Below are 11,634 nucleotides of genomic sequence, written 5' to 3'. Positions count from 1 at the left end.
GTCCAGATAATTTCTTTCTATTTTTAGTAGAGACGGGGTCTCGCTCTTGCTCAGGCTGGTCTCAAACTCCTGACCTTGAGCGATCCACCCGCCTCCGCCTCCGCCTCCTAGAGTGCTAGGATTACAGGCGTGAGCCACCGCGCCCGGCCTGTAATTTTTGATATAAAGCCAACTATCAGCAAAGACAAACTTATTTGACATTAAAGCCAAAAATTGCCTTTTTTAAACATAAATGGAAATGAGCAAATAACTTGAGGTTTGAGTCATGAGAAAGCACCAAGTTTACCTTTGTCTACATACCTTTCTCAACGACCAATGCCCAAAGCTGTGAGAGCAGAATTTTAAGAGGTGAACTGCAAATGCACACCTATGCTGTTGACCCGAATCCAACCTATGCAGGTAAAGAACTTTCATGCTGTGTACCCGGATTACCCAAAACTTTTAACAATTAGCAATTACTGCCCCATTCCAAAACTACTGTGTAGTTAATCCCATTACCAGATCCAACACGCGGTAACTTTGTCAACCCCAGCTTAAAAAAAAGGGGGAGAATACACCTAAACTCACTAAAGCTTCCAGAAGACTGCCAGAAACAAATCCAGCAAACTTAAAACATACAAAAACGCAAACCTTCACTTAAATGCCCCGAAACAAATGACCTTTAACACAAGAGAATCGCAGCATAAGCACAGAATTGAATTACAGCTATTTTAAGATAAAATGGGTGGCTCTTAAAAGAGCCTTTGAGTAAAATCATTGCTGAAGAAGCTTTACGCTCTCTCCCCACGAATGCGGCGCGCAAGCTGGATGTCTTTGGGCATGATGGTCACTCTCTTGGCGTGGATGGCGCACAGGTTGGTGTCCTCGAACAAGCCCACCAGGTAGGCCTCACAAGCCTCCTGTAACGCCATCACCGCCGAGCTCTGGAAGCGCAGGTCGGTCTTGAAGTCCTGCGCGATCTCACGGACCAGACGTTGAAACGGTAGCTTACGAATAAGTAGCTCAGTAGACTTCTGGTAGCGACGGATCTCGCGCAAAGCCACAGTGCCAGGTCGATAGCGGTGAGGCTTCTTGACGCCGCCGGTAGCCGGAGCGCTCTTGCGGGCAGCCTTAGTGGCTAATTGCTTACGCGGCGCCTTCCCGCCAGTAGACTTACGCGCAGTCTGCTTTGTGCGCGCCATCCTTTGAACAAGTATAAGAAAGAGCACAAACTCGACAACCAAGCTGCAGGAGGTTGCCTTTATATATACTCAGAAACATTCTGATTGGCCTTGTTGATTTTCAAAAGCCCCGCGCAATGAAACCATTGGCTGAAGAGTCAATTAGCTGATTGGAGAATTTCTGAAGATTCTGATTGGATGAATTGATTCACCTTTGAATCCCCTCTTTGTTAAAATCTGGGATCCAAGGGAGTTAATTTTCTACGATTCTAATTCCGCAAATATCAAGCTGTAATGTCCCTACAGAACCACTTGAAGATCTTGGAAGATGCTAATTGTGATCTAGTAGATGTGAGGTGGAGCCAGATATTCCGAGGACCACGCTTTGAGAACAGACTTACGTGTGTTTTGTTTTTTCGGGTCACCCGGACTGCCACTTCCTAGCTCCAGTGAACCAACCCTTTGAACTACATGGCAGAGTTCCTAGGTGGAATAGATGAGAAATCACAGGTAAGCGCCTAGCCCGGAGGTGAAAGACACACAACAATGCGCAACAGATGTTGATTGACTTATATCATGTTGTCCCAAATGATGTTTTGGTTCGGTTCGGAGTTGACTTTTTTTTTTTTTTTTGAGACAAAGTCTCACTCTCTTGCCTGGGCTGGAGTGCCGTGGCGTCAGCCTAGCTCACAGCAACCTCAAACTCCTGGACTCAAGCGATCCTCCTGCCTCAGCCTCCCGGGTAGCTAGGACTACAGGCTCGAGCCACCATGCCCTGCTAATTTTTCTATTTTTAGTTGTTTGGCTAATTTCTTTCTATTTATAGTAGAAACGAGGGTCTCGCTCTTGCTCAGGCTGGTCTCGAACTCCTGAGCTCAAGCAATCCTCCCGCCTCGGCCTCCCAGAGTGCTAGGATTACTGGCGTGAGCAACTGCGCCCGCCCCGGAGTTGACTTTTTATTTCCCCAAAATTTGATCGTTTAGTTTTTCTCATTCGGTCCTATTGTTGACATTCTAGGCTACAGCTCTGGCTAGCGTCTTCTGCAGGGTAACTTGAGGAGCACTGGAGTGGCCCTGTCCATCTAAAAATTACAAGGTTTGTAAATGTTACCGAACTTGCTTTCTCCTAACTATATTAAGGCCCTTACTTGCAATATTAAACATGTTCTCTTATGTGTCCTGTTTGCCTGGACCGCACTGAAGCACAATGGTGTCACAGGACACTTAAGTTGCAGTCAATTTAGTCACTTATATAGTGAGTAACCTGAAGGATTATGGGCGTATAACTTTTTAAAGGTTGATAGAGAGTAAGAAAAGCCATAATTCTTAGTCAACTCCAAGCTTTTTGATGTGAAAATGTGGATGGCTCTTAAAAAAGCCTATGTGGGGGCCAGGGGACATGGTAGTTACACCTACTGATGTTTCAATTGATTACTTCATTTGCTCCTGGCTTTGTGGTGATTCTCGGGGCTCTTTGGCAGTAGCACAGCCTGGATGTTGGGCAGGAAGCCACCCTGGGCGATGGTGACTTTGCTCAGCAGTTTGTTAAGCTCTTCGTCCTTACGGATGGCCAGCTGCAGATGTCAGGGGATAAATCGGGTCTTCTTGTTGTCACGGGCAGCGTTGCCCGCCAGCTCTACAACCTCAGCAGTCAAGTACTCTCCAACACAGCCGCCAAGTAAACCGGCGCGACGGCCCCCATCCGCTCGAAGTAGTTGCCCTTTCAAAGCAGGCGGTGCACTCAGCCGACTGGGAACTGGAGACCAGCGTTAGATGAGCGAGTTTTAGCCTTAGCGCGAGCCTTTTTTCCTTCTCTCCTCGTCCAGACATAGCGAAGTACTAAAATAATTGTATAGGAAACCGTAAGAAATTGACACGAGTAAAGCGCAAGCAGCTCAACTATTTTGCGGCAGTTTGGTAAAATAGCCTATGGTATTGCCCGAACACCAATTTCAACCAATGGAAAAACAGGTGTTAGGAAAAGAAAAAAAAAAAAGATCGCTTCTAATTTATTTAAAGTCATTTTCAACGGTCAGTTCAACGGTCTAGTCATTTAAGGTTGACGTTTGGGGAAGAACCAATGAGATTTAGGAATTCAGAAATAGCCTATCAGGTATTCAGCTACTAAAAGAGCCAATCAGAAGCTGTAACCCAGAAATCCTAATTTGCATACATGCCAAACAAACAATAAAGGCATTTGCATTTGTCACATCTTGCATTTCGTTTCTCGAAGGTGAAAGTGCAGCTTCAAAATGCCTGATCCAGCTAAGTCTGCTCCTGCCCCGAAAAAGGGCTCCAAGAAGGCGGTGACCAAAGCGCAGAAGAAGGACGGGAAGAAGCGCAAGCGCAGCCGCAAGGAGAGCTACTCCGTGTACGTGTACAAGGTGCTGAAGCAGGTCCACCCCGACACCGGCATCTCGTCTAAGGCCATGGGCATCATGAATTCCTTCGTCAACGACATCTTCGAGCGCATCGCGGGCGAGGCGTCTCGCCTGGCGCATTACAACAAGCGCTCGACCATCACTTCCAGGGAGATCCAGACGGCGGTGCGCCTGCTGCTGCCCGGAGAGCTGGCCAAGCACGCCGTGTCTGAGGGCACCAAGGCTGTCACCAAGTACACCAGCTCCAAATAAATTTGGCTGTCAGTAAAAATGCCAGTGACACAAAAAGGCTCTTCTAAGAGCCACTCATAGTGTCTTTTAAAGATCTGTAATTCTCTAGGTTTGCAAAGTAAAGTAGATAGGGCAACACGTGGATTAAAAGTTTAAAAATACTGGGACATATTTCTTATTCTATAGATTTTAAGGTCCACCAAGAAGTAAATGCGTATAAGAAAAAGAGTGCACAGTTTTATAAGTTGTTTAACTAACAAGAACCACACCACCCTTACCCTACATCCTGAGAGGAGAGATTTGAGGTTTGTTTTCATTTTTACTTTCGCTTTGTCATAATCCTATTGCCCTTGATTGGGAGTAACTGGATGGAAATCTGGAGTTTTGGGCGGTCTTAAATCTAAACAAAAATCAAGAGAAGGGTAAGAATTGAGGAAATTTAACTACTTCGTTTTGTAATTTGCTGTTAGCTTGTGAATGGCTAGTGCTCACTGATACAGCAGTATCACCTCTGCTGGTTGCATTTCTAAATCACGGGTCTCTATCAGAGTTTCTCATACCACCGTCGTTGCAAGTCCACTAACATCTCTACGAGTTTGTTCACTAAGTTTGTCATTCTTGGATTATTTCATTTAGCTATATATTACCTCTTGGCAAAACAGGGAACTCTGTTCTGTCATCCACTAGAGTTTTCTACCTGGCTGAACATATTGCTGTTTAAGAGGTAGAACAGGCAACAAGATTAGCATAAGAAGGGAGGAAAGAAGTTAGTTTTAGTGCTACTTAATTCAACAACCATGATTCCTGGGAGGTGAGGAGACAGAGATCTGCTTCTATCTGTTAGCCTCTTTTAGGCTCCAAGGTTCCAAGTTCTCCCTACACTTCCTCCTCCATGTCCTGGACCGACCTTGCCCACAGCTACTTCATTCCCTGAAATCCCATTTTAAGAGAGGAGGGTTACAAGGAATTAACATTTGTGTGAGAGTCCTTAACATGCATTATGACATTGATTTTATCCTACAGTGACCTCCTGTGAAATGGAATCTCCTGCTTTATATGTGAATGACCGAAGGAATTAAGATTAACTGGCTCCTTACACAGAAATTAATAAAACTGAGATCTGAACCCCATCTATCTGATTCTAAGTACTATTTCTATATTATTTATTTGTTTGTCCCAAGCAGGAGGCTAGTTGCAATCATAGGAGTAGGGAAATTTAGGCTCATTTTGAATAAGAGAAAAGTAAAAATGGTGAAGAGTTACACATATTTTAAGTTGTGCAGCAAATTCCTTACATCAGCAAAAGTTTCTTTACAAAAGAAAGAAAAAAAAAATCATGACTTATAGGCCCTAAAGATCAACTGGCAGCAAGTTTAACTTTTCTGAGCACTGCATTGGAAAAGAAAACCATGGGCATTAGCAATGTAAACTGACCTCTAAAATCTCATTTTCTACTTATAAACCACATGTCTTTATCTGCAAATGCCTGGATAGCATAGTACTGTGAACTTTAAATAACTGATCCAATTTTGTAATGGGGATTGTGAGGAAAATTTTGTAAACCCCATATACAATTAGGCATTCATTTCTTGCTCTCCAAAGCTGATTTTAAGTACATTTTAAAATAATGTATTCATGAAAAAAAATATTCAAGCATGGTTTAGGTGTAAATCCGGGCCAGGCCATGGTGGCACCTGCCTATAGTCCCAGCTATCTGGGAGGCTGAGGCAGGAGGATTGCTTGAGCCCAGGAGTTGGAGGTTGTAGCGAGCTATGATGAAACCACTGCACTGTAGCCCTGGGGGACAGAATGAGACCCTGTCCCAAAAAATAAATAAATAAAAATAAAAAATAAAAAGTGGGGGGGAGGTAAATCCCTCAGGGCATGATCCTGGCCTGATTGCCTGTTTCAATCCTGAGTGTGGCCAAATTATGTAATTCTTCTATGAGTATTCCCTTACTTCTACATGGTAATAATAATTAGTAACTACCACATGACATTGCTGGAATGACCAGTAAAAGAACATAGCTAAATATAGCAGGATGATGCCTACACAAAGGATGTTCCCAAAACTATTAGCAGTGGCTAAAGCCTCTGGTTGAAGCCATAGGGGAGATGTCTTTGGTCCTGCCCACATTGGAAACCCAGAATCCTGAGGCCTTAAATAAGGTAGTAGGCCTCCACGCCTACTAGTATTTGATACTAATTGGTCTTCCTTGTCTGGCAGTGTACTAACAGTCCCATCCCCTATTTTGAACCATCTCTTTACTCTTGCGTTTTGAGGAAATCCTAGTGCCTGTGGCACTTAGACTTCCCTGTCTCTGCTTGCCAATTCAAGCAACATGTGTCATATTTTCCAGGGACATTTTCATGCCCTCACTAGAACTAGGGCTACTTCACTTAATGGTCCAACATGTTGAGTTGTAAAAAAGGAAACCTAGAAACTCACATAAGAATTGCTTAGTAATTTTTTTTTATTTTTTTTCTTCCCATGCTTTCTGCTTCCTTTGCTAACCTTCCTACATTCATTTTTCCTTCATTTATTTATTATGTTTCCCTCATATATCTCCAATCCAGAATCATTTTTTAGATGAACTTCTGCAACTGGGTAAGTATGTTTTTTAATTGGAGGAAACTGGCTGACTGGTGAGAGCCAAGCTAGCCTGAAACCATTCTATCCCTGAGATACTGGTCACTCTAAAAGGCACCAATTAGTGTAAATTGCTGTGCCTGAAAAGCTAAGGAACACCATCGCACCCCCCAAAGTAGAGGTAGCATCATCTTTAGGCTCTGATTCTGGTAGCTGCTACTTTTATATTAATATTTGTCATTTCTATAGTAAATCATTTCTGAAAAGAACCAGAAAACAAGTCAGTCTCTCATCTACCCTCAGCAGTGTATATATATTAATGGAGTTCAGAACACACTAACCCAAAATATGACATCTTGACATATTGAATATTTTAAAGAGAAGGAATTTGAGAAATAGCATGTGCAAGAAGGGCTCTCTGACCTTCCCCCATGCTTCTCCCCTGAAGCAGATCATAAGACCCTCACATGAGACCTACAGAGTCTGAGAGAAAACTGAACAAATAGGCCTTGCTAGGTTTCTCCTTGCTACCCTTAGCTGATACTCTTCTTTTTGTCCTATTATATTTCTGCACAATTCTCCATTCTCCATCAAACCTAGCGTAAAAACACTCAGATTTAACTCCTTCTTTGGGTCTTTATTTCCTTATGAAGGCTCCAATATCGTATAAAACATATTAAATAGGTATGCTCTTCTGTTGTTAATCTGGCTTGTTGTTACAGAAGTTCCAACCAACGAACCAAAGATGAGCAGGAGGAAAAGATAAATTTCTCCCCTAAAACATTCATTAGTCTGTATGTTTGTCTTTCAAGGGCAGAGAAGCAGGCATAACATTAAAAAAATTCCAGAGAAAAATAATTGCAGAATGAAAATATTTGAGAAGTGTATTAGAGTGCTAGGGCTGCCTTAACAAAGTACCACAGACTGGGTGGCTTAAACAAATTAATTTTCTCACAATTCTGGAGGCTGTAAGTCCAAGACCAACCCTGTGACCAGGGTTGATTTCTTCTGCGGCCTCTCTCCTTTGGCTGTCTTCTCCCTCTCTTGTCACATAGCCTTTCCATTATGTGTGTCTGTGTCCTAATCTCCCTTTCTTATAAGGAAATTAATAACATTGGATTAGGACCCACCCCAATAACCTTATTTTATATCCTTAAAGAGCCTATCTCCAAATATCCTTAAAGAGCCTATCTCCAGTCACATTTGCAGGTACTAGGTGTTAGGACTTCATCATATGAATTTAGGGAGACAGAGAGGGAGACATAATTTAGCCCATAACAAGTATGGTGATTAAACTTCTAAACACTACATGAATTAAGTATTCCACAGGCATCTCACACTCAGCAGGACCAAGACAGGCCTGATTATACTGCCTCCAGCTCCACTTACTCATCCAAATTTGAAATCTAGTTCCCATCCTATACTATTAGCTTTCCTTTTCTGCATATAGTTAATAATATATAAAGTCCATTGATTCTAATTTCTAAATTTATTTTAATATTACCTATATTTCTATTTATTTTAGCTAAAAGCTGGAAATATAAATGTTGAAAAGTATGAGTTTGGCTTAAAACAGGTTTTATCCATAATGAAATACTATGCAGCTATTTAAAAAAAAGCGAAAGAAAAAATAAACATAAAATATATTCATGGGATAGTATGGGAGGAAAGAAAATTGCTAAATAGTGTATTCTCATTTATATATCATTATATTATATTAATTATTATATTATATTTGTAATATAGTTATGGGAAAAGAAATGACTAAATGCTCAATACCAAAAGATTAACAGTGCTGATACATTGTTTTGGGTGAAAGGATCAACTCCTCTGTAAAGAACTTTATTTGGCTCTCTCCAAAATTCCCAGTGATGTGGTTAAGAAATAGGTTAAGTTCTCCCTCAAGCCCTTTTTTCTCCAAGTCACCCTGTACTATGTGAAGAAAAATAAAAGTAATTCAATTATTGAGCACTATGTACCAGGGATTATGCTAGCTAGGTTTGGTATACAAAAAAATGCACAGATGATTTTAAGATACAATTCCTTAGTATGAAATTAAAAAATAAGGCACAAGAAAGGCTTCCTAGCATAAAGGAAAAAATGGACTAAGAATTATTTATGAACCACCTAATAATTCATGTGACACAAAGCATATATTCTTGTTTATAAAATACTGCCCTAATGACATCAAAGAGGATCAAATGGGAAAGTGAAGCAAAATAGGGCAATGTGACTAGAAGGGCCAGAAAAACATAAGGTGTTTTAAGGCAAGGAAATAACATAATTCAGGACCATGGTTACCTCTGGGAGGAGTAGCAGGAGGAAGAGAGATTATGTAAAAGTGGTTATTGGAAATATTTGTCATATCTGGTTGGCCATTGGGGTCAGACGTGGTCATAATATTAACCTTTATAACTTGTATATGAATTTAATATATTCTTTCATAATATCTAGAATTATAAGTTTAAAAGTGAATAAACAGTAACATACAAATATATTAGTCAAAAAATCACTTCATCTTTCATAAAAAGACAGAACCTCCATAAGCTTTTAAATGTTTCTTGTATTAGAAATTTGGTTATAAGAAAGAGAATTACCCCTTATACCCCAAAAGTCTGTAGATGCCCAGAAAAGACAAGTAGGGTACTATACAAAAATTGCTGCTAATATACAAGACTTGTTTTTTTAAGGATTTTTCTTGAAATATTCTACCAGGAAAAGGAAATACTTCACATGCACACTGAAGTATTTCATTTTATCAATTATAAATTCATTTATATTTGTATTCATTTTATCCATATTCATCTAGGCACTTGTTTAGATAAATTAAACACATAATTAAAATTTAATATTCTCAGTGAAATAACTGGTTTTGTAAAAGTTGAGAGAAATCCAAATCAAGGAGGGGGGGGTTGGGGAATTTTGCCTGGTTCTCTGTTGTCTAAAGTGAATATTTCTATCATTGGCCTAACAGGGCTCCAAAATCTGGCACCAAGCCACTTGTCCAAGCATCAACTATCACTTTCAATACTGACATGAATTATACTTTTTGTGACTTCCTATATATATAGTATTCCATTCCTGCTTCACTTTCATGGGGGCATGTTTTGTCTCTCCAAATAAGCTGCAGGGGAAAATAAAGCAGGGAGATGCAGATGGGGTACAATGCTAACAGTGTGGTCATAGCTTCACCAAAAGGATGATATTTGAATACAAACCAGAAGGAAGTGAGAAAGCAATACCCACAGAGATCTGGAAGCTGAATGACCCAAGCAAAGGGAACTGTCAATACATAGTTCCTGAGAGACATACATCTTCCAAGCAAGTTTGAGTGGCTAGTGACGCTGGGCTAGGAAGGAAAGGAAGAATAGTGAGATTTGAGGCCAAAGAGCAAACAAGGGGCAGGGAGTGGGGCCTTGTAGTCACCGAAAGGACTTCAGATTTTCCTTTGAGCCAAATGAAGGCCATTAGAGGTTTTTATGCATGGGAGGGACCTGATCTGATCTGCCCTTTATTGCAATCCACCAGGCTGCTGTAGTGATGAGGGTGCTACAATAATAAAGGCAAGAGATGGCAGTGGCTTGATCAGAGCCATAGCAACAAGAATGAGAAAATAAGAAATGGTTGCAGTCTGTCTTTTCAAGGTAGCGCTGACAGGACTTGCTCATGGATTGGATGTAGAAAAATAAAAATGACTCCAAATGAAAGGGTAGAAATGCCATTCACCAATTTCAAAATGATGAGAGAAGTTATTTTTACAGTCAAAATGTGAGAAATTCTGCTTGAGGCCTGTTTAAGATGGAAGTGGGTATTAATTGTACTTTCGGGTAAAGATGTCAAGTAGGTAGCAGGGTCTCTGAGTCTGAAGTTCAAGAGGAATCTGTGGGCTGGTGATTTAATTTCCAAATCATCAACATATACACAGTACCTCCACAGGGAACAAGGAAACATCAGTTCAACAGAATCAGACAGAGATTTTTCATTCTCCAGGTCCATCTTCTCAGAGCAATGAGAAGCAGCCAAGCTAAAGGAGGAGAAAAGGCAGTGTAGGATACAGGTCTCTTGAGCTAAGTTCCACAGATAGGCTTGAGAGGCCACAGCAGACCTGAGAACTCCTGGAATTGCATGCAAAATATGTGGGGAAAGTAGGTGCATTTTGGAGAAAGGGTGTGCATATTTATCACTGGCTACCCAAAGTGATTTTCCCATGGCTCTAACTTCAGTAGATTACTTAAATGAGAATTCCAATTTCATTGTATATTCATTACTGAGGGCATTTTTCCACATCGGTAAAATAGGGATAATATTTATTCTGTTTGTTCTGAGAATTACAGAAGACAGAGAAAATTACTGGAGAAAGCACTTGTGAAACTAAGTTAGGAATGCACATGTCATCTATACACAGCAAACACTCCTTATTTCTCTGACCTAGGGCTCAGTCATTGAATTGCTTCTCTTCATTATCATCCCTCTTTCCTAATGATGTTATTTCATCTTGTGGTGTTTTTACTCTCACGGCAGTTATACTCTGAGGACTCTCAAATATGTTTCCAGCCAAACCTCCTCCATAAATTCTAGACTCATATATCCAACTGCCTATTTCATATCTTCCTCTTAGATTTGCAGCAGGCATCTAAAACTCTCTCTGGATGTCCAAAGCTAAGTCTGGAATTCTCTCCAAAACTTGTTCCTCCTTCCCTATTTTAGCAACTGGCACCTCCATTCCAGTTCCTTTGGCTAAAATCATTGGAATTATCCATAAATTGTCTATTTCTTTCATCCCCTACATTCACTAGCTCAGAAAAGAACTATCAACCCTCCCTTCAAAATATATACAGAACCAATCAGTTTTCCCAGCCTCCACCACTAATACACTGTGTCCCTTTGCCCAACCACAATACCTCCTTGCTATCTCCAGGCTTTCCTACTTGGTCTTCTATTTGGAATACTCCCTCACCTTCTCAATGTCATTTTTCTCCAACCATCACTTTATCAGTACAGCTTTCCATGATCACATCATTTAAAAATATCACCTCTTCCCTCTGTAAGGTTATAGCAGAATCTCCCCCCTTGTGTGTGTGTGTGTGTGAAATGTAAGGCATGTAAGGTTATAGCAGAAGTGTTCTCTTTAATTCTAACTGATGCCATCTGCTTCTGTCACTGTGCTTGCTTTTAGTTGATAGTCAAATATAGCTACACGGAACAGGAGTGACTCCATGACAGGCTGAACTTCCTAGAGTAGGCCTGCAAAGATGTAACAAAACCCCCCGCCA

At 40.8% G+C, this 11,634-nt stretch overlaps 2 protein-coding genes and 1 pseudogene across 2 annotated transcripts in view; 1 reads left to right on the top strand and 2 right to left on the bottom strand.

Annotated features, from left to right (window-relative positions):
- Nucleotides 1-1,181, bottom strand: part of LOC105805631 — a 14,867-nt gene extending 13,686 nt beyond the window's left edge. Inside the window, exon 1 of the mRNA XM_012638559.1 lies at nt 775-1,181. Coding sequence (XP_012494013.1) covers nt 775-1,181 — 407 coding nt within the window. The remainder of the gene's footprint in view (nt 1-774) is intronic.
- Nucleotides 1,182-2,595: 1,414 nt separating this feature from the next.
- LOC105805630 lies at nt 2,596-3,378 on the bottom strand (annotated as a pseudogene).
- A 26-nt stretch (nt 3,379-3,404) lies between these two features.
- LOC105805689 (histone H2B type 1-H) lies at nt 3,405-3,807 on the top strand. The gene has a single exon (XM_012638622.1). It carries the CDS (start codon nt 3,412-3,414, stop codon nt 3,790-3,792), a length of 381 nt encoding a protein of 126 aa, XP_012494076.1. The 5' UTR covers nt 3,405-3,411; the 3' UTR covers nt 3,793-3,807.
- Nucleotides 3,808-11,634: the final 7,827 nt, after the last annotated feature.

Source organism: Propithecus coquereli, unplaced genomic scaffold, assembly GCF_000956105.1.
Source record: "Propithecus coquereli isolate 6110/MARCELLA unplaced genomic scaffold, Pcoq_1.0 Scaffold131, whole genome shotgun sequence".
Lineage (NCBI taxonomy): Eukaryota > Metazoa > Chordata > Mammalia > Primates > Indriidae > Propithecus > Propithecus coquereli.
Note: the sequence above shows the minus strand (reverse complement) of the source record. Positions and strands in the feature narration are given on the sequence as shown.

Excerpts from the sequence above, each read along its gene's own strand:
- LOC105805689 (XM_012638622.1), top strand. The coding sequence starts at position 3,412 with ATGCCTGATCCAGCTAAGTCTGCTCCTGCCCCGAAAAAGGGCTCCAAG.